At 30.4% G+C, this 21,255-nt stretch overlaps 4 protein-coding genes across 5 annotated transcripts; 2 read left to right on the top strand and 2 right to left on the bottom strand.

Moving 5' to 3' along the window:
• The first annotated feature begins 1,147 nt into the window (after positions 1-1,147).
• LOC106758640 lies at positions 1,148-2,828 on the top strand. Its single transcript, XM_014641581.2, has 2 exons — positions 1,148-1,624; positions 1,727-2,828. Exons 1-2 carry the CDS (start codon positions 1,225-1,227, stop codon positions 2,320-2,322), a joined length of 996 nt encoding a protein of 331 aa, XP_014497067.2. The 5' UTR covers positions 1,148-1,224; the 3' UTR covers positions 2,323-2,828.
• A 5,740-nt stretch (positions 2,829-8,568) lies between these two features.
• LOC106758641 (auxin-responsive protein SAUR36) lies at positions 8,569-9,644 on the bottom strand. The gene has a single exon (XM_014641582.2). It carries the CDS (start codon positions 9,220-9,222, stop codon positions 8,725-8,727), a length of 498 nt encoding a protein of 165 aa, XP_014497068.1. The 5' UTR covers positions 9,223-9,644; the 3' UTR covers positions 8,569-8,724.
• A 1,762-nt stretch (positions 9,645-11,406) lies between these two features.
• On the top strand, positions 11,407-15,372 carry LOC106758642 (serine/threonine-protein kinase PBS1). Of its 2 annotated transcripts, XM_014641585.2 has the most exons (6): positions 11,407-11,505; positions 11,683-11,944; positions 12,073-12,290; positions 13,035-13,224; positions 13,988-14,379; positions 14,486-15,372. In XM_014641585.2, exons 2-6 carry the CDS (start codon positions 11,788-11,790, stop codon positions 14,957-14,959), a joined length of 1,431 nt encoding a protein of 476 aa, XP_014497071.1. In that variant the 5' UTR covers positions 11,407-11,505; positions 11,683-11,787; the 3' UTR covers positions 14,960-15,372. The 2 variants fall into 2 exon arrangements, with proteins under 2 accessions (XP_014497071.1, XP_014497070.1); XM_014641584.2 differs by lacking the exon at positions 11,407-11,505 and having other exon boundaries at positions 11,512-11,944.
• Positions 15,373-16,678: 1,306 nt separating this feature from the next.
• On the bottom strand, positions 16,679-18,374 carry LOC106758536 (bidirectional sugar transporter N3-like). Its single transcript, XM_014641450.2, has 6 exons — positions 18,253-18,374; positions 17,963-17,999; positions 17,645-17,855; positions 17,385-17,546; positions 17,181-17,300; positions 16,679-17,079 (listed from the first exon to the last, which is right to left on the bottom strand). Exons 1-6 carry the CDS (start codon positions 18,296-18,298, stop codon positions 16,837-16,839), a joined length of 819 nt encoding a protein of 272 aa, XP_014496936.1. The 5' UTR covers positions 18,299-18,374; the 3' UTR covers positions 16,679-16,836.
• Between the last annotated feature and the right edge of the window lie 2,881 nt (positions 18,375-21,255).

A 21,255-nucleotide genomic window follows, 5' to 3' on the forward strand; every position in this document is an offset into this window, starting at 1 on the left:
TAAGCTCCAGCAATTCAACATTATATAACATATGACAGCTGTATTTTTGTTGTTGTTGTACAATTGTGTTCTAAAGGAATATCTTAGAAAAAACTATTTACATAGTAATTGTTTACAATAGAAATTTTTTAATTATAAAATGTTTTGATATTTGAAAGTTATTTCAGGTTTCCAAACTATATATATGTATAGTCACTCGACACACCCGTTCTAGTGTGCGCTTTGGCCTCTTTGATCTGGATCCCGTTAATAATACTAATATGTTTATTTCTCAAATTACATTTAATTATGATCAATAAATTACACTTTAAAAATGGGTAAACTAAAATAATTATAACCAGTAATTCAAATTAAAACCTTATATATTTTTAATTTTTCAAAATAACTACTGTTTAATAAGTTCAAAAGAAACCGTGTTTGTATGTACATTTCATTTTCACCATGGTTAAAATATGCCAATTTATAAAAAATGTATAAAACCTAAAATTGTTCTTATATATATATATATATGGCAGTGCGGGAAATTTTAAATTAAAACTACAAAATCAAGTCATGCATTTGTCCATTTAATTTATATGGCAGAGTATTCTCCAAACCTAAAATGGTAAACGATTATTACTAATGAAATTAAACATTCTGGTTGTGGAAAATCACATGTTGGCTTATTGGGTCTACTTTGAGGGAAAAAACCAAGGACTTCAAGTTTTATTTCCATATATCCCTCAATAATTGATTTTTTTTCTATAGATACTGAAGACATAATTCTATATCCATAAATTTATTTTCTTTTTTAGAAATTATTGTTTCAATTTATGCATTAATTGTTACTGTTGATATTTCATGATTTAAATATGTCACACAGGTTAATTATGAACAAATAATGAGATTTCATTGACACATTCTATTAATTTCAAGACTATAAATGAATTAGCTGCTTCTGGTTAGGATCAAATGGTGAATCTAGAAAAAGACAAGTTATCCGTTTTCTTAGTGATCAAATGGTGCTTACTGTTCTTAAATTCCCATTCCATTTCGCTGATAATTTGAAGATACAGCAGTTGTTGTTAGCAATGAGATGACGTGTGAGTGTGAGTGGTAGAAAAGTTTGGATGGAGTAAAACATTTGTTGCTAACAATAAAAAAAAGTTTGGATCTCTTTTGGTACACTCACCTCTGGAAACCTCAGCTTCTTTGCCACCCATATTCTGCCAACAACATCGTCACATGTCTTTGTTTGTAGTGACCACATTAAAAATTTCAACTCTCTTATTGCTGCTGGTCCTACCACTACACACTCACGGGTTCCTTCTATGCAGACACCACACACTTTCTCACTATAAAATATTGTCCCTCTTCCCTTCCCAATCCCAATCATCAAACAATTCCAAATGCTTTAATTTCTTAGAACCTTCTTCTTCTTCTTCTTCTTCTTCACTCTTCTCTTTTTCATCCATGGATCACTTTCTCATTCTTCTTCTTTTTCTAACATCTCTCTTCGCTTCCCCCGTCCTTCTCATTGCTCAAACCCCAACTCCAATTATCTCTCATATCACTGTAGTAGGCGCTGTTTATTGTGATACCTGCTCCACCACTACTTTTTCTAAACAGAGCTACTTCTTGCAAGGTAAGGAAACTAATCAATCAGACCAGTAGATGAGTTGTAATTTTGCAATTTTGCAATGCACTGTTTCATTGATTTGTTCTAATTAATTAATCTATTAATCAGGTGTAGAAGTTCACATACAGTGCAGATTTAGAGCTACCTCACCAAAAACTAACGAGCAGATAAGCTTCTCGGTGAACAGAACCACAGACCAAAATGGAGTTTACAAGTTGGAGATACCATCGGTGGATGGAGTTAACTGCATGGATGGTTCAGCAATTGTGTCTCTGTGCCAAGCATCTTTGATAAGTAGTTCCACTTCCACTTGCAATGTTCCCATGCTCAAGAGCACAACACGCGAGATATCAGTGAAATCAAAACAAGACAACATGTGTGTGTACACCTTGAGTGGTCTCAGTTTCAAGCCACCTCAAAAGAACAGTACCTTGTGTGGACATCAGAATGAGAAACTGTCATCGGAAAAATCTCTGAACCCCTCTGAGTTCTTCTTCCCTTGGCCGCCGCAGCTACCACCTTTTCCATCCTTTCCTTTTCCTCCATTGCCATTTCCAACCTCACCACCAATCCCATATCTGCCTTTCCCTTTCCCACAATATCCACCAACCCCATCTGCATTTTCTCCACCTGCATTCAATTTAGGGGATCCTTCCACTTGGATCCCTCATATTCTTCCCTCACCTCCTCCTAATATACCATAACATTGTTGGATAGAAATGAGAAACAAAAACATTAAGATGAAAGACCAGGTTTTTGACAGAGAATGGTATCAATCTTCTTCGATTTACCGAGATACCAAACTCCTTAGAACTTTCTACCTTTTTATTTTCTTTATTTATTTCTGTATGGAAACATGTGATTCGGCGGTCAACAAGAACATGATATACAAACTACAGTGGAATTCGGTAATTAAACTTTATTGGGTGGTAATGCAACCATCGTCTGTGTTATCTTGTCCGGCTCACGTGTATGCTGTGCTGTTCACTCAAAAGTGAAGCATGTCACAGCGAGAATAATATGTGGACTGATGATCACAGAAAAAGGGACCATAAGATTTTACTTCAATCAAGACATGTTGGTTCCTGGTGTAGCAACTTGATATCCTGTTTTGTTTAATTAATTTATGTAAAGATATAATGTCATGGTTAATTCTTGAAAATTTTCGTTTCAGTAACAGAAAAACAAAAATCGAGGAGTTTGTGTTTTTTCCAGGCCGAGTAACTAATGATGTTGATTGTACATCTCATAATATTTGAATATATTGATGATCTTAGGTTACCTCTACTAACCTATGATAATCTCATGCTACAGATTTCTGTGAAAACAGAATTTTTAAGGTAGTTAAGGTTACGGGCCAAAAACTATACAAACACAGAGTTGCATTATATGTCAAAATTGTGTTATCACCATTGTATATAGCTTTTAGTTTAGAATTAAATGTTTGATGTTAGGTTTATCGGAGACATTAACGACGTGAGTCCAACAAATATAACCTTCCATATTGGTATTCTTCTCTTTTAGGAATGTATTGAGCTCTCATATCATTCCTTAGATTTATCTAAAAAAGATTTATTAAAAAAATACAAGACTAACGAAACCTGAGTTAAATCATATAAAAAATTAACATTATTTTTTTATACAAAATCTTGAGTTTTCTTCCTTATAAGCTATTCACTTTTTCATTTCTAACTAATACGATATTTCACATGGATTCATTCTCAACATTTGATCCTATAAGAATTACAAAACTAAGTCTGGCAAACATAATCTACCCCCAAACATCAATTTATATTTCCAAATTCTAAGTTTCCTATGAAATTTCTATGTGATAGTTTTCCGTGTCACCATCTTCTTGGGACCTATTCCAATAAGTAATCCCAAGTATACAAGCATATGTCGTCCTCTATCATTTTTGAAACCTTACTCGACATCTTTTATGTTTTAATTCTTCTTCTTTCGTATATGCTAGATTTGACATCTTTGTCTTTTCCTTGTCTGTAGGAAACCTGGTATAATATTCAGAAACTTAATGACCAAAATTATGACATATTTTACCTTATATTTGTTTTTACCTTGAGCTTGCTCATTATGGCTTCAGATTTTGTTGTCCAAAGCACATTGTTTCTCTCGTCCTTTCCCTCTACCTCCATGTCCTCTACCATTATTGTATTACTATAAGCTTTCAATACCTGCTTCCCAGCTTCTGATTGTTTAATTTTTTGGTTCTTGCACCAATCATCAAGTGAAAGATCATCAATATCTTTGATACTCAAGATCAAAGTATCTTTTCAACAACAATGATTTTTTCAACCTTATCACCATATGTGCGCATTTTATTCACAAATGTCATAAAAATTGCAAAGTATTGATTCTCCATTCGTCATTTAAAGTTGCAGTCTCTTTCCTCTTGCGTTTACTTGATACTTCTCTTTTATTAAATCTCAAATATCCTTGAAAATAGTTTTCTGAATATACTGATCAATGGCTTAAATAAATATATTTTTAATTTTGAAATGTTTAAACTTTAGTTCATTTAGTTACTTATTAAGTACTTCTTGGATCTTAGATAATTTTTCATCAACATACATCAATGATTATACTTGACATCAAAATAAAGAATTAGAATATAAAAAAATCCCCATATGATAAAACAACAAATAAATATAAGTTTATATATACATAAAATAAAAAGCCTTTTGAATTGTTCCATAAGCAAAAGAGAAACTCTATTTTTCTAATCATTAAACTGACTTAATTTATTAAATTAAAACAAATTGAATAAGCTTTTCTAACCTTATTATCGTAATCACCATCCATAAATTATTCTTAACACAAGAAATCAAAATCTTGATCAATTGTTTTTATTTCCTGATATTATTTTGATAACATTCTTAGTGAACATCATTGGAGCTATACTACCGAGTTGTTTGAATTGACCCCGTCCATAATCACTCTTACACAAATAAGTTTATTAATCCACATTTTATCGAAGTTTAGAATAAATATAGTTGTTAATTCATGAGCATCAGTATTTCATTCCCTTGTAATAAAAACAAATCTAATGTTCTGGATTATCAAAGAGGATACAAAATTGCCATAATGATAAAATTAAAAGAAAGAAAGAAAAAAAGTTATGGATTCGACTTATTAATATAGATGGATTTAGTTTTATAAAATTTAATTAATTAGATTATTCAATATTTCATTATTTGGTTTTTAAGAAATAATCCAAATTTCACTTAAACTCGGTTTATACTTTGATAAGTTAGTTTTAACCCAAGTTTAATTACAAGTTAAAAAACATGCAAACCTAGCTATGTGATTCATTAGGATTTTTTAATTGTTGCATTACATATGTGATTATATTATAAGTTTAAAAAAATAATCAGTAACTTTTGTCTCTTTATTTTTCCAAAATGTTGGTTTGAACTCGTCATGAGTGTGGAAAACTTCACTACGCAATGCATTGATAATCAGTTTAAATATATATATATATATATATATATATGTATGTATTGAACTATATTTTTATTTTCAAGTTATCTAAACAATCCTTAAAACTAAATTAAAAAAAAAATCTAAAAGTCAGTATTAAATATATGCTATCGATCAAAATTTAGTTTTTCAAATGAATAGTATTTTATTTTCATATTTTAAAGCTGATTTTATTGTTTTTCTACCCTATTGAGTCGTGAATTCAATTAGATTTTTTATTAACATTAAATGTCACCTAATACAGAGATCAAAGTCTTACAATTTAAAAAATATAAAAATTTTAAGCAAATAAAGCTTAAAAATCACAAGTCAACACTTCAGTTTCACAACATATTGTAAATCTAAATATGTGTCCTATGTTGGACGTGGACGTAAAGGACAAATAAAAGTTTTATAATTTAAAAATACGAGAAGTCAAAATGGAAGAAATAAAAAAATAGAAAAATAAAATTAGTATGTATAATTTTTTTTTAAAAAAAATTGAGAACGAAAATAACAGGTAAAAAATTGGAATTGATGGAAACAATTAATGTACAGGTGGGATGGTTTAGAGCGAAGAAGGATATATTAGTAGACATATTTACATGATTGCACGTTTTATAATCTTATCTTAATAATAAAATAACAAGTATTAAGAACTATCCTTAATCTTAATATTAATCTTAATCTCATATATCTATATCACGTCTCCCTCAATTTAAATTATTTAACACACACTTACAAATGTAAAAAACTTATGATTAAAATACTACACACACTCACTAATATGCTTTATGCAACTACGCTTATTTTAAACATACCTAAATCTCATACGTCATGTAAAATCAATAATTACCAGTCAAATTAATATTGTATTGGTCTCTATAATTTGAATGCATGTTGGTCATATTATATTTTAAATATTATTCACAATTCTTAAATAAAACTATCATTTCTCTTTTATATTAGCTATTTTTAGATATACTTTAAAGTGATTAATCCTGTAATATATATTTTTATTTAAAATTAAATTATACAAGTTTTTATATGATCATAAATATTTAACATATATTTTTATATTCTGCATATTAATATTGTTACTAACATCAGATGTGACTTTTCAATCGTCAACATCAGAAATGGTGTACAAATTAAGTCCACTATCGTCATAATCATAATCATAATCGCAATTAAGCTCTGAAAAAGTCAAAAGTTTTGTGCTGTACCTCTTATTAAATAAAAATATATATTAATTGGGGCGAAACTAAATATTATTATTATTATTATTATTTATACGTCAAAGCTTCAGAAAAATACAAAATGAATTTGACCTTCTTATCTCTGTTCCACCGCCCAATACAGTTTTCTTTTAATATCATCAAATGCTAATATTAATATTTATTATAATTATTATTATTTTTTTAGCTCGAGTACTTCGTTATAACATCAATGCGACCACTAAAAGTCCTAAAATTATATAATAAATAACATTAATATATTGAATTTAATTCTTCAGAAAATATAGTACTTAATGTACTTCAACGTTGAATTTCATCACTGTGATAATATTTTCTAATTGAAAATCCAATGGAACCTATGTATACTCCATTAATTAGTTGTAGTAGACACAGTCCATACGAAAGAAAAGTGTATTTTAAAATACTATTAGACACAGTCCACACTGAAAAATATCTCTTTTTATTTGTCTTTATTTCAATACAAATTTAATTTAATTCTATTTTTTTCTTTCATTTTTTTATTAACATTTCATTACATATTAGGGTAACTATGACTTGTATTATATTATACTTTATTCCTGTTTGACAACACTAATATATTCGAATAATCTTTTTAGTGGTTTTTACGCTTTATATGGTAGAAAATGAGTGTAAATGATGACTAAATTGATTACAGATAACGAATATATAACTCTACAGACAGATTTATAATAAAAGAAATGTAAAAGGAAAAGACAAAAAATATTTTACCTTCGAGGTGGGAATTAAAATTATATATGTTAGACAAAAAGAAAATAAAAATAAAGAATTAAATTTCTTTCTAGTTGACCCATGAAAAGAATGAAATTTACAGCAATAATGAGTGGGGTTTAGAAAAAAAAAAGAGATGAACAGTAATAATTGATTATATTTAATTTGAAAAATGTTGGTTGCACACAGATTAACAGTGCAAGGCAATGCAAGGCGTAGGCCACTAATTGTGGTATATGTATATTATAAATATTCAAAATATTTCAAAATATCTTAAAGAAACCTTTTTCACTAATTGTGGTATATGTATATTATAATATTTTTTTTATAATAAATAAGTAATAAGTGTTAAAAACATTATTAAAATGAACTTAGGTATATAAAAATTAATTTAGAGAGAATAGAAAATTTAAGATTTGACTTTAACTGCTTTCCATCAAAATTCTAGCATCATGAAATAGATCCATCTCAGCCCCATATAATGCAAATGCAAGACAAATGACAATGGTTAGTTTTCAGAAACATATATAAATGATAATTTGATCTAACTATATATTATATTTCTGATTTTTATACAGATGTTATGACTCCATAAAGAATGATAATAAGATTTTGATATTAAATTTTTTTTATTTATTTAATAAGCATATTAAGGTTTCATTATTATCTCCAAAATAGGTAAATAAAAGTATTGTATTCGTAGAAAACTATAACTTAAATTAATTAAAAATCCCTACTTAAATAGTATGTGTAGTTTTTCTTTGATCATAAACCACTATGTGAAATAATAATAATAATAAAGTAGCATTTGAAATTAACTAAATAATATATATTTATATTATTAAAAATAACACCCAATCTTAATTATTTATGAGTACCGTTTTTCTATAAAATTTTTTATATAATGTGATTCTAAAATAACTTTATAACAATTTCTTATTAAAAGTATGCATAAGAATATTTATTAAATGCTTATTTCTCATACAAATAACAAATATTTCAACAATACACGTGATATTTTAATCAATTAATGTGTTCATATTCATATCAACAAATAAATATTCATGTTTGTAAGATGAAAATAGATGTTCTAATAAATTTTAGTATATTGAGTAATTTAATCACAATTAACTTTAAAATATTGAAGGTACGATTTTCTCAATTGTTTTCACAATTCAGTTTTTAAGAATAAACAAATCAATATAATAAAACAATGTACAATTTTTAAAATGATTTTAGTTGATAAGCAATTCTAAAGATCCCTTTTCAAGTTTTTCTTTAGAATATCAGATAAAGAATTATAGTTATTGCATAGATGCAAACATTATGAGTATAAGAGATTACTAATATAAGATATAAGATAATTAACAACAGACCTATTATAATCAAGAAGCAAAAAACACATTTAATTTCAAAATAGTGATACATGCTAATATGTGTATAAATCATCAATAGTAATTAACAAGAAAGTTGTTTATTGCTGGTTCTGATCTCTTAAAGAAGCGTGATACTGTGGATACTACAATAAAGATATAGATATATAGATATACAAGATGATTTTATTTAATATGATGAAGAACGGAAAAGATAGAGAAGAGATTGAAGGGGTGATCGATTACAGTATTATTGTTGAGAAGAGGTTTACGGCTTGACGGAGGAAGAACGAAGAAGGCGATAAGCGGAGGGAGAGCGGTTAAGACAGACACAGCCAGCAGAAGCTTTACGAGTTAGTCTATGTTGCTCCTCTTGTTCTTCACGAGAATACTCCATTTCCATCAACACCTTGTAAAAGATATCAACGTGGCAGGGAAGAGCCAAAGGACCTTGGCTGCTGTACCCATACTCGGATTCTGCTTCTTCCAGGAGAATCTTGAACAAAGGGTGATTAGCGTACTCGGTCTTGATAACGAACCTCTGCATTTGTGGTCCAACGTAGACGGAGAAACAACCTTCGGGTGCCACACAACTGCTGTTGCTGCTGCTGCTGCTCTTCTTTGCTCCCTTGCGGCTGGGCCAGGATCTGCTCCTCATCACCATCATGCTGCTTTTGCCTCGTCCTATCCACTTGCATCGCTCCAACGTTTTGGTGATGAGCCCTTTTCCCACCTTCTTTTTCATCATCTCTTCCACATCACTCATCTCCGAATCGATTCAGACAGAATACTAAATATATAGCAATTAATGAGGGAAGAATTGTATGTATTGAAGTCAACCCCTGTCGTAAACCAAATTAAACATGGCCTTACTCCTCGGCCTCATTGTGTTGCTCATGTGCGTACGATGAAGAACAGAAAACTAATGTCGGAAGAACATTTGACGGTAAGACATGAGCATGAGAAGATATAGATCAGAAGAAAACAAGGATCGGAAGAGAAGAGATGAAGAGGCCGCAGCAGCAGCCACCACCTTTATACTAACGTTTTATATTTGTCAACGCCACTATTTCTTCCCTTCCATTATTATATCATTGCTTATACTCACACGAAGCCTCTACTTTCTCGCTCCAGATTTTTTATTGGATTTTTCCAATCACATTTTTTTTTTCCAAAATTCTTATACCAAATAAATTACGAAGATAAATCCTTCATTTCATATTATTTTTTTTTTACTTTTTACTTTTTTTTAAAAAAATAATACAAAAATTATTTTTTTAAAAATCATTTTATCTAGTATAAAAGTGTCTCATTCAACTATTATTCATACATTAATTAACTTTTTCTTTTTCCTTCAATTTCTACCTTAGCGTGTAAGCACATGTAATGTATCACACGTCAACTTAATACATTTCTCTATTCCCCAGTTTAATCTTTCATTCTATTCTATTTTATTCCAATTACAACTTCCTAATATTCTTCTCCTGTCATCATTATCTAACCACTTTTCATATATACCTTTTTTTTTTCTTTTTTCTTTTAATCTCTATGGCAATGCATATCTAATTGTCAGCTAGTTTCATTTATTAAATATTTAATAATAATCTCCACAATTTTAAGTCAATGCCAATTTTTTTTTTAATAATATCGCCACATTTTAAAAATATTATTACCAATGTGATTGTTAAACTTTTTTCTTCTCCCTTATTGCCACTCTAAACATACAGACAGAGATAAGAGTAAGTCAAAGTATAAATAAACTAATGTCAGTAATTATTTAAATGTATTTACTTTCCAATCTTTTTTATATTTAACTAATATATATTTTTTAATTATTATGTTATAACACTTATGGTTATAGTTAAATAGGTTACTACTATTTTTCTTTAACACTTTTTACAGAGAAATAAGAGTCCGAGGGCTTGAAAAAATGAAGTCATTGACTAAAAAGTCTTGTATAATAAGAATTGACTCCCAACAAGTAACATATAAAAAGATAATTCTAACTTTTTATTAATCCAGTGAGATGATAATGTTACTAAATGAAAACTTTCAAAAAAATAAAAACAAATATCCAAACTTATTATGTTATTTTTCACTCAACAAGTATCTGACTAAGCCAATATTCAATTTATGGACATAAATAAGAAAGAAAAATTTTGCTATGAGGGAATGAACTCTTGGAATGTATAGAGCTTTTGATAAATATTTTGGATACTTACATTTCAAAGCCTTTGTAATTTCTTTACTTTAAACTTGTTTTAGTAAAATTTGATGTTAATCTACATTTAACATAAATAGATTAGAGGTGATATATCTATCTTATATGAATTTAATTCTTATATTATTCAGTAAATTTTACATTTTCTTACTCATAATTTCTTGGACTAATTAAACAATCTTCTATTCATTGAAATAAGATTAATAAAATTTGCTTATAATAATATAATTCTGATAATACTCAATAATATAATCTTGATGTTTCTGCTATATATATTGAAATAGTCATAAAAAACTTTGATATTGATATTTTTGCCATGTTAAAAAAAAAAGTTAAAATATTAAACAAAGATAACGCGTACAATAAACTGTCAAATAAAAATCAAATATGAAAAGTGTAGTAAAGAGAAATAAAATAATTTTAATATTTGATGCATGGTCTATTTATAAGTGAAAAACAGATAATGTATTCACTATCAATAAAATTTGTCCATAATCAAATTAAAATCATACATGCTTTACCTAAATATTATAACTTGGCACAAAAATACTCAACAAGTGTAATTATTTTTATTTTTAGATTTTGAAACTAAAATTATCGAACAAGTTTTTTTTTTTTTTCAAACTTATTCTCAAGATCAATTATTCCTAAAACTGTTTTTGAAAACTGAAACAAAATGAACAATGTAAAAACTTAGAACGAGAAAAAAAAAAGTAAGACTGAGACGATGTTGGAAAATATGAAAATGGAGTGTGTTTATAATATAATATATGAAGGATGAGTGGTAATGGTAAGATGAATGAAGAAAATAGTAATGGAGCGTGGAAGGTGATTGGGAAGATTGGGTGTCTTGGGTTTCATAATTAGTGGAGTTTGGTGGACTTCACCAAATTCTTTCACCACAATCTGTTTGTTTGTAAATAAAATAATATTAATAGAGAATAGAATAGAATAGAATAGAAACTCTAACCCTTACTGTTGCTATGTTTTTTGATTCCCTTGCAGTTGATTGCGTTGAGTTGCAGTTGCAGATGCAGTTGCAGGTGTATTGTTAACTCTGAATTTCACTGAGTGATTGATCATTGATTGGAATTTGGGGATAAACATTAGATGGGTTGCTTTTCCTGTTTCGATTCGAGTTCAAGTTCGAGGGAGAATCACAACCTCCGTTCTCACCACCACCCACAACCCAATTCCAATTCCAATTCCAATCCCAATCCCAATATCAATCTGTCTCTCCCTTCTCAGATTTCCAAGTTGCCATCTGGTCAGTCTCTTACTATTTTTTTCATTTCATTTGAAGCTATCAAATCAATTAGCTATGTAATTAGTTGAATTCTAGGGGATCCACAACACAACTCATATGAATTCTTTCTGTTGCAATTGGAATTGCAGGAGCAGACAAGTTACGGTCCAGAAGTAATGGAGGTTCCAAAAGGGAATTGCCTGCTTCCAACACCAAGGAAGGACACGGACCCGCCGTCCAAATCGCTGCTCAAACTTTTACTTTCCGTGAACTTGCTGCTGCAACCAAAAACTTTAGGCCAGAATCCTTTGTAGGGGAAGGTGGTTTTGGAAGGGTCTACAAAGGCAGGCTTGAAACCACTGGTCAGGTACAGTCACTACTTTTCACTCTCTCCACACATGGGGAAGAAACAGAGTAAATCATGACTAATCACTGTGCTTTCTTGGAATCAATGGTTCTGGTCCACTGTCAGAATATCAAAATTATTTCTTATCTCAGACATTATCTTTGATTTGGTTCCACTTCCACCAAGACCAATGAATTTGATTTTCCTTGGTCCATCATTTTACAGCATTGCTTTTATCACTCTCAATAATGCTATACAGAGATCCATGGTGATTGATATATATCATCATATACTACCATCTATTCCAAGGGGATAAGGCTTAGTTATAATATAGGGAAATAAAGATAGCTTTTATGATTATTTGAATGAACTTAATTCCGTAGATGTCCTGAAAATGTTGAATCATCTGTGTTTAAATCTGAAATATCTATTATTGGGCTCTGCCAAATATTTATGTTATGTTCACAAGTTTGTATTTGGCCGTTGTCTTCTGAATGATGAAGAATACATTTAAATTCATGTTTCTTCTTGATCAGATATCTTAACATTTACCACCCCTGGGCAGGGGCCCACATTTCATTAGGTTCTTTTTGCAGCAATTGAAATGGTTTACCTTTCACACCACTATAGTTCTGTCTAAAATTATAACTCTCCTTTTCAAAGGGACCATACTTAATTGTAAATGCAGAGTAATCAAAGAGTTTTTATGTGGTTGAGACCTCTAGTTATTAGTGAGTCCTAACATCTGATCATTTCGCTGCGCAGATTGTTGCAGTCAAACAGTTAGACAAAAATGGTCTACAGGGTAATCGGGAATTCCTTGTAGAGGTTCTCATGCTCAGTCTTCTGCATCACCCTAACCTTGTGAATCTCATTGGATACTGTGCGGATGGGGAACAACGCCTCCTTGTTTATGAATTTTTGCCTTTGGGATCATTGGAAGATCACCTTCATGGTATGGTTGTTTAGCTCTCTTCTTAGTTCTTTGATTGAAGTTTTTTTAAGCTGATATGTTATTCGAGACTCTAAACAGTATGCAATACTGATACGAGAAAGAAAAATATTAGATGTTATTACAATTTTAGCATTTCCGATAATGTCAAATATTACAGAAACTTATTTCCTTTGATGAAATGATCAAAACATTTAAACTACTTATGTGTTTTGGGATGCTTAAAAGTTGCAGAAAATACTGAAATAACATTAAATACTGATACTGGTCATTATATTCTTTGACACACTTGACTTTCTCTTGTAGAATGACATTTCTAGGTAGTGAGTGAGCCGTTCTTCCATGCCAATATTGCCTATGTTCTTCTATTTCCCTACAATGCATGTTTGTTTGTTTTCTTACGTATCTACTTAAATTGATAGAGCACTTACTCTTGCAATGGTTTTTTGTTGTCTTTGTATCATGATTAAGATTTATATGCGGCTTTTACACCCTGGCATGAGAACATCCATGCTCGTTATGTTATGCCCATCTAAATTTTATGTTCCAAGCATTGCCTCTCTAATACGTAATTACTCTTTAATGGGTGAGTACCTCCACTAAGTAGCATTACACAATGTAGGTAATTTATACACTCGTAACCATGTAATTTTTTGATAGAAAATTACTTATGTTTTGCATGCTATATGTAGACTGCCTTCTTAAACAATATGTAGTTGTCATAATTACAGTTGATGTTTAAATTTGTTTATTGATCTCTGTGCAGATGTTCCCCCTGATAAGGAACCACTAGATTGGAACACCAGAATGAAAATAGCTGCTGGTGCTGCAAAAGGATTAGAATACCTGCATGACAAGGCAAATCCTCCTGTCATTTATAGAGACTTCAAGTCGTCTAACATATTACTTGACGAAACATACCACCCTAAGCTTTCTGACTTTGGTCTTGCGAAGCTTGGTCCTGTTGGTGACAAATCACACGTTTCTACCCGAGTCATGGGAACTTATGGTTACTGTGCTCCTGAGTATGCTATGACTGGACAGCTGACAGTGAAGTCTGATGTATATAGCTTTGGGGTTGTCTTCTTAGAGCTTATTACTGGCCGCAAAGCAATTGACAGCACCCAGCCCCATGGAGAACAGAATCTTGTCACATGGGTTTTGCTCTATTCTCTCTCTCGTCATTGTAGTTAGTTCAGATTGCGTAAACTCTTGTAAATTAAAACGGTGTTGTGATTGTGGTTTTAGTTGTATGTTTGTGCAGGCACGTCCACTTTTTAACGACCGCAGGAAGTTTTCAAAGTTGGCTGATCCTAGGCTGCAGGGACGGTTTCCCATGCGTGGTCTTTACCAAGCTCTAGCTGTTGCGTCAATGTGCATTCAAGAATCAGCTGCCACACGCCCTCTGATTGGAGATGTGGTGACAGCCCTCTCTTATCTGGCCAACCAGGGATATGACCCCAACAATGCTGGGCATGGTTATAGGGGGTCTAGCGATGACAAAAGGAACAGAGATGATAAAGGTGGAAGAATACTTAAAAATGATGAAGCTGGGGGATCTGGACGCAGATGGGACTTGGAAGGATCCGAGAAAGATGACTCCCCACGAGAAACTGCAAGAATGTTAAATAGAGATCTAGATAGAGAACGTGCTGTGGCTGAAGCCAAGATGTGGGGAGAGAACTTGAGACAAAAAAGACAACAAAGTTTGCAGGAGGGCAGTTATGGTTCTAACTAAGCCATATTTTCCCAGCTCAGTCTTTTACAACTTGGGTTGCTTAATTTTATACTTTGAGGCTATGGAATCTGGACAAAAGAAAAAAATGGGGAACATACCTGGGTAACTCGACCTGCCAATTTCGGCCAAAAGATTAGGTTCTAATTTATTCAGAATCTGCCTAGTAGCCAATACTTGCAATACCTGCAATATGTATGAACCTCATTACAAAATCTTTTCTAACATAACCTTTTGGCACTCTGTTTCCCCTAATTTCTTTACTGTATTTTTTCTGTACATTTTCCTCAGAACTAGTCATGGTCTCTGGTTTGGAACACCCTAAGTTTGGCAGATTGCAGTTGTAAACATGCACGGACAAAAGGCTTCTCCCATGTGTTTATGATAATCTCAATATCGGCTATAATTGTTATCAACTAGTAACAATAGTAATTAAAGTAACCTACTTTGGCTTATGGTACAAAACTTTTAAGGCTTCTTTAGTGAATAGTCTAGGTAAATCATTTTAGTCATGCAATTCACAATTACGTCAATTTGTCAAAGAAGTGCAATTTTGATATAGTATTATAGACATGAGCATTTCTTTAAAAAAATAACCTTTATGTGAAGCTGTACTTGCATGGTATAACTTTATTTTGAAGTAGTATTATTTGAATACAATTTCATATTGGTATTTCATTCCCTAGGTCCTGTTGGTAGAGAAGTTCTGTGACACAAACACAATTTATTTAGTCTAATATAGTTTGGATTTTTTATTTTTTTTCATTTTGAGTGAAGTCATGCAAGGATCAGACAATTTTAGTATTGTGTGATTGAAACTAAAGTTGTGCATAGGAGATAAACTTCAATATTATGTGATTAAAACAAATTCTGCAGGAAAAACCACTTCAATTGTTATGATATGATTAATTGTTTACGTTAAAATATTATTAATTTATCATTAATAATACATAATTTGATTTAATAGAAAATAACATATTATGAAATTTTCATTTCAGAGTATTATTTTGATATGTGAAATGCTTTGTTCTATTTTTCTCATCTTTTCTTACATTGATAGTTTTAATGGTACCAACTTTAGAGAAATATTTTATATGTTATTATTTTATTTTATTTTTTGTGAAAAAAGAATGTTTTCTATTAAGAAAAAAATATTTATGGTTTAAATTAATAGATAAATATTATTACATTTTTATTTTTTATAAACTTAGTTTATTGATTTTCTTTTTATATTATTCCTTTTGTTAAAGGTTTCTCAATATTGTTTAAGTTAATATATATTTATTCTTATATTAGTCTACTTATATATAAAATTAGTTGTTATATAAAGACTTTTTTTATTTATATTTTTTAAAATATAATAAGTTTGAACTGATAAAACATTTTTTTATTATTTTTTTAATCATTTTTACAACAACTTGTGATAATTTAAGAATTTAGTTTATTTTATCTTTTTAAATTATGCACTTCATAATAAGTTTCGATTTACGATTTAAAATTATAAATAATTCATATTTCCATTCAATAAGCATCAATATAATGTTTGGCTCTGGTGTATATTTCAAAGCCTTTATGATGAAGAAAGAAAAAATTATATCCTTGGTATCTTTGCTCTAAAAACAAAGTAATAAAAAACTCTATACATGTTAAGTATGCTTCAAAATAAATGGTTAGTTTGGTATTAAGAGATGAAGTAGTAATTGTTAAATTAAATATCATTGATGGAGAAATATATTTATGGTGAGAAATGATAATGGTTAGAGTAAATTAACAAGATAATTAAGTTATAAATCTAGACAGCTAGAATACAAGTTAAAGAAAGATAAAAAATTTAAAGTAGCTGGGGTGATGGGAATAGTGCTGCCTATCAACAATGGCTATTAGACCCTGCAATCGTTAGGTTCATCACTTTTCTCCTTCTCCGCCATAGTCTCTTCTTTCTTCTGTCCTTGCTCGTTTTCCTCCACATGAAACACCTCACCATTTTCCAAAGCTTCAACGCTTTTCAGTTGCTCTACCTGTGTCTTCTTTTGCATTTTATCAACCTTCTTATTGCCATTCCGGTAAATGGCATAAAGAACCATCTGAATTAATCCCAGTGCAAAACCAAGTACATTTGGAAGCTACAAAATAAGAACCAAAGTTGTCATTATTATTAGTATATCCATGTTGACGTGATCAGTAATTAAATACTTTTTAATTATATTATTAAAACAGTACTTACAGCAATGCATATGTCCTTGAGAAAGAGACCATAACCAAACCACATTATGGCACTCAATGTGAGGGTGAATGACAGATTGAAAGGCATAAATTCAACACTCCTTGTCCGAACAACTTGTGCCTTTTGAACAAAATCATCGCACAATTAACTAATACGCATGCATAAAATTTGTCAGTGAAATTAGTGAATAGGGGATTTACATACCACAATGCTGAGTGGTGCTGCAAAGACGCCAATCGAAAAAGAAACACATATCCATCCAAGGATTTGGACACGGAGGGAACCATGCACAGCAAAATGTGTGACTAAGAGGATAAGAACGAAGGACCCCACATTCATTGCCAAAAATAGCTTCAAAGTTAGCTTCTGCATAATCAACAATATATATTAGAAATCAGAAAGTGTGTATATATATATATATATATGTGTGTGTGTGTGCTCAATCGTTAAATCAACAATCGTACCCTAGCATCCTTTGTGGCATAGGTGATGTACAAGATGATGTAGATGATCTCAATCACACATCCAAATGAGTTAATGGTCAAGAGAAGAAAAGCGTCTTTTTTTAGTAAGGCATAGTATAACCAAAGCATCGAACTGAACAATGCCACCAGGTAAGGCAGTGACTGAAACCCCTCGGTTGATTTCTTCTTCACTATTCGGTAAAATGTTGTTCTGCAATATTTTACGTAAATGTGCATTCATTAACCAAAAACAAAATCAAATTCAAATCTTTTTCTATTTTCAAGTGTCAAGTGACAAGGGTTCATGCATATACTTACATTGGAGCCAAGAATACCAAGAACGAAATGACGTTACCTGTGCATTATAAACAGAAACAGTTAAATATTTTGTCCAGGAACAAGGTTAATGCATGACATACGCATGAAAAGTGTGGTTCAATTTTTTGTGTATGTATGATAAAAGATTGATGGAAGTGCAGGAAAAACTAGTATAATTCTAAAAAATGAAAGGAAAGGAATTAATAGAGGAAGGAATAAAGTCCCCAATAGCTGTTAAAGATGGAGAATAGATATAGATGTATGCATGCATTGATTGATATTGTATATACCTAGCATGCCGAAAGCAAAGGCCAAAGTACTGTGGCTGATTGCCATTGATGTTGATTCAGCAGAAAGGAGTAGGGGTAAGGCAAAACCTTAACTAGTTTCTTTGGAAAAGCTGAATCCCTAAATCTCATGCAAGAACTGACGTTGCTGATGATCTCGTTACATGCCCACTATTTATATATGCAAAATGAACAAGTGAGCTAGCAAAGTAATAATAAAAAAAATAAAAGCAAGGAGTATATGCAAATTAAAATATACCAAACATAGGTACGAGGGTGGCATCATATATACACAATACTTTTACTATATTTAAACATATACAATATTTTTACAATATTTAAACAATATTCTTACAATATTTAAACATCACATATATATATATATATATATATATATATAATATTTTTACAATACTTTTAATAATTAATAACACGAAAAAATATATACAATATTTATACATATACAATATTTTTACAATATTTAAATATCCTATATATGCAATATTTTTACAATACTTTTAATAATTAATAACATAAAAAAAATATAGAATATTTTTACAATCACTTAACTACTTCATCAAACATTTTTCATTATTTAATATACACAATCATAGAAATATAAAATCATATAAAATATCCTTTATGTAATTAAGATTTTTCAGTTTTTTTATATTAATTATTTTAAAATAAATACGTGTTACTTATGAGTTAGATTAAATTGGTTCACTAAATGGTCAATTCATGATGGGTCGGGTCGAGTCGGGCAAGTTACCCGTTTTCACACCTCGGCCTCAATGTTATTTCACAATCTATATTAAATACTATATCATACATGCAATATAGACTTGGCATATTCTCACTTTCCATCTTTATTTCTTTACTTTTTTGGAGGGGAAGGTCACAACTGATCACCGCAAGTTGCAAGATTCTTTAACGTTACTCAGGTGGATCGAGAGTCAAAAAACTACGGGTGTATATATATATATATATTGCAGGTACTGTAAAGTAAAGTCGGCAGCTATTAGAAATTTACATTTAGGATTAGTCTGGTTAAATATAAACTTATATGTACCAATTTTAATTTTTTAAAGGGCACATTGTATAGTTGGAGAATCATGGCAGAAGCTAGCAGTTGAGACATCCTCGGCCATAGCCCACACTGAGGTTGGCCGGCCAATAATGTCAGGTCATGTAATGTAACTTCTTCAACTCTACAATGGCACATTGATACATCCATAATTATTATTCCTGTGAACCGAGATGTGCTACTTAATCATCAATCACTTAATATTAAGATAAAAAAAAGAAACAAAGCTACACCTTTTATATCACAAACATTTAAAAAAAACGTTTTACACACTAGTATAAATTGAAGTTTCTCTTCTTTTTTTCTTCTTTTTTTTAAATACAAAAATTCATTTTTTTATAACCATTTTAATAAGTATCAAAAGTATATCACACTATCATTACTGAATGTTATAGATAGAGAGTGGAATCCTATTTAATATAAAAAATGATTCAGATGGCATAGCTTTTATTGACTACAACAGACAGAACTAATGAGAGGCGAGGGTTTGTGTTTGACCTGGAAAGTGGAGGATTCGTATATAAACGATGAGAGGAGGAGGAGCATGGGCGAGATGTTAAAGAAATTCATTGTTTTCTAAATGCTTCATATATTTTATTGAGGTCACCTTTTCCAGAATGAATGGGAGAGAAAAGAGTTTGTTAATTAGCATGATGAGGTCCATTTTGGCGCAGAAAGCTGATTGACTCAGGTTCACTTTTGGCAGTGAGTGATGAACAAGTATATCTGTATATAAGCTTTGATTTAGTGGTCGGCACAGATGAGTTGAAGTTTGTGATGCAGAATAAAATCAGGGGTTACAGTGAAACATCCATGAGTGATGATGCTTTTTGCGCTGTAAAAATGAATCCTGATTCTTCAAAGAATAAAATCTGTGGTTAGTGATGAATACCTAATTAAGAAAAGGTGACCACTAAACGTTAGAATAGTTCAGAGAATCCTGCATATTCCACTCTTAAACAACAACATCAAGGTTTATTTACTTTCCCATAGAGCTCCTCCACCATCGGTTACATGCTAGCTTCTTCTACCACTCTTCTAATCACTAGACACGTAGCTCCTATATCTTTTTCTACAAAATAAATCATAACCAAAGCAACATCTATGCTACCCACCACATTGCTTTTATACTGCCAAATACCTATGCTTTCCCTTCTCCTTCCACTCATTAAACCTCACACAAATCATTTTAAAAGTACAAAGTATGCCTTGAAATCATTTTTGATAAAAAAAAAAAATGAACTTCCTTCTACATAGTATATGTGTGACTTATGTACCGTACACTTGTAGGAGTGTGTTCTGAATTTTATTAGAATAGTCAAATCAATTTTGAGTTTTCATTCAAGAATGTATCAATATATTTAACATTTTTTGACGTCCAATGAAAAGCGAAATTCACTTAAAGCTATAATTAATTGTTTTAACCTAGAATGACTAAAATTGAATACTCTAGTTTGAAACCACTTAAACTTTGAACTACATTACTCTACTTTTATTTTACTCCCTTAAGCGGTCCTAGTCTTCCTCCTTACCTAACATTCATAAAGAGAAATTTAAATCATTACTTACTAATATATTCATAATGGAAAAGGATAAGTTATGTTTAATATAAAAAAATTCTTTGAACTCAAGAAATTATCATATTAATTATTCTTATAGATAATTAAAATGTAAAATAGATGTAATATAATTTCTTTTTTTATGCTTATTCATCCAATTTTGTAAATTTTAATAATCGCCTTATTATTTTCTAAGTTCCTTTACTTTTCAAAATATTATATTTCTAAAATGTCATATACCCATATAGGTGTTTAGATTTTTCCTAAGAGAAATAAACAGAAAATATATAAGTTATACAATAGAGAAAAACTCTAATTTGAGTTAGCAAACTCTAATAATCCTCAATATTCAAACACTTT

This window comes from Vigna radiata, chromosome 4, assembly GCF_000741045.1.
Source record: "Vigna radiata var. radiata cultivar VC1973A chromosome 4, Vradiata_ver6, whole genome shotgun sequence".
Classification (NCBI taxonomy): domain Eukaryota; kingdom Viridiplantae; phylum Streptophyta; class Magnoliopsida; order Fabales; family Fabaceae; genus Vigna; species Vigna radiata.

Bases quoted from the DNA above. Each gene is read 5' to 3' on its own strand.
- LOC106758642 (XM_014641585.2), top strand. From the start codon at position 11,788: ATGGGTTGCTTTTCCTGTTTCGATTCGAGTTCAAGTTCGAGGGAGAAT. The intron at 11,945-12,072 runs GTCAGTCTCTTA...TTGGAATTGCAG, and splicing joins GATTTCCAAGTTGCCATCTG to GAGCAGACAAGTTACGGTCC. The intron at 13,225-13,987 runs GTATGGTTGTTT...ATCTCTGTGCAG, and splicing joins ATTGGAAGATCACCTTCATG to ATGTTCCCCCTGATAAGGAA.
- LOC106758640 (XM_014641581.2), top strand. From the start codon at position 1,225: ATGTCTTTGTTTGTAGTGACCACATTAAAAATTTCAACTCTCTTATTG. The intron at 1,625-1,726 runs GTAAGGAAACTA...TCTATTAATCAG, and splicing joins ACAGAGCTACTTCTTGCAAG to GTGTAGAAGTTCACATACAG.
- LOC106758641 (XM_014641582.2), bottom strand. From the start codon at position 9,222: ATGAGTGATGTGGAAGAGATGATGAAAAAGAAGGTGGGAAAAGGGCTC.
- LOC106758536 (XM_014641450.2), bottom strand. From the start codon at position 18,298: ATGGCAATCAGCCACAGTACTTTGGCCTTTGCTTTCGGCATGCTAG. The intron at 17,856-17,962 runs GTAAGTATATGC...AAAATATTGCAG, and splicing joins TTGGTATTCTTGGCTCCAAT to AACAACATTTTACCGAATAG. The intron at 17,301-17,384 runs GTATGTAAATCC...TTTGTTCAAAAG, and splicing joins CAGCACCACTCAGCATTGTG to GCACAAGTTGTTCGGACAAG.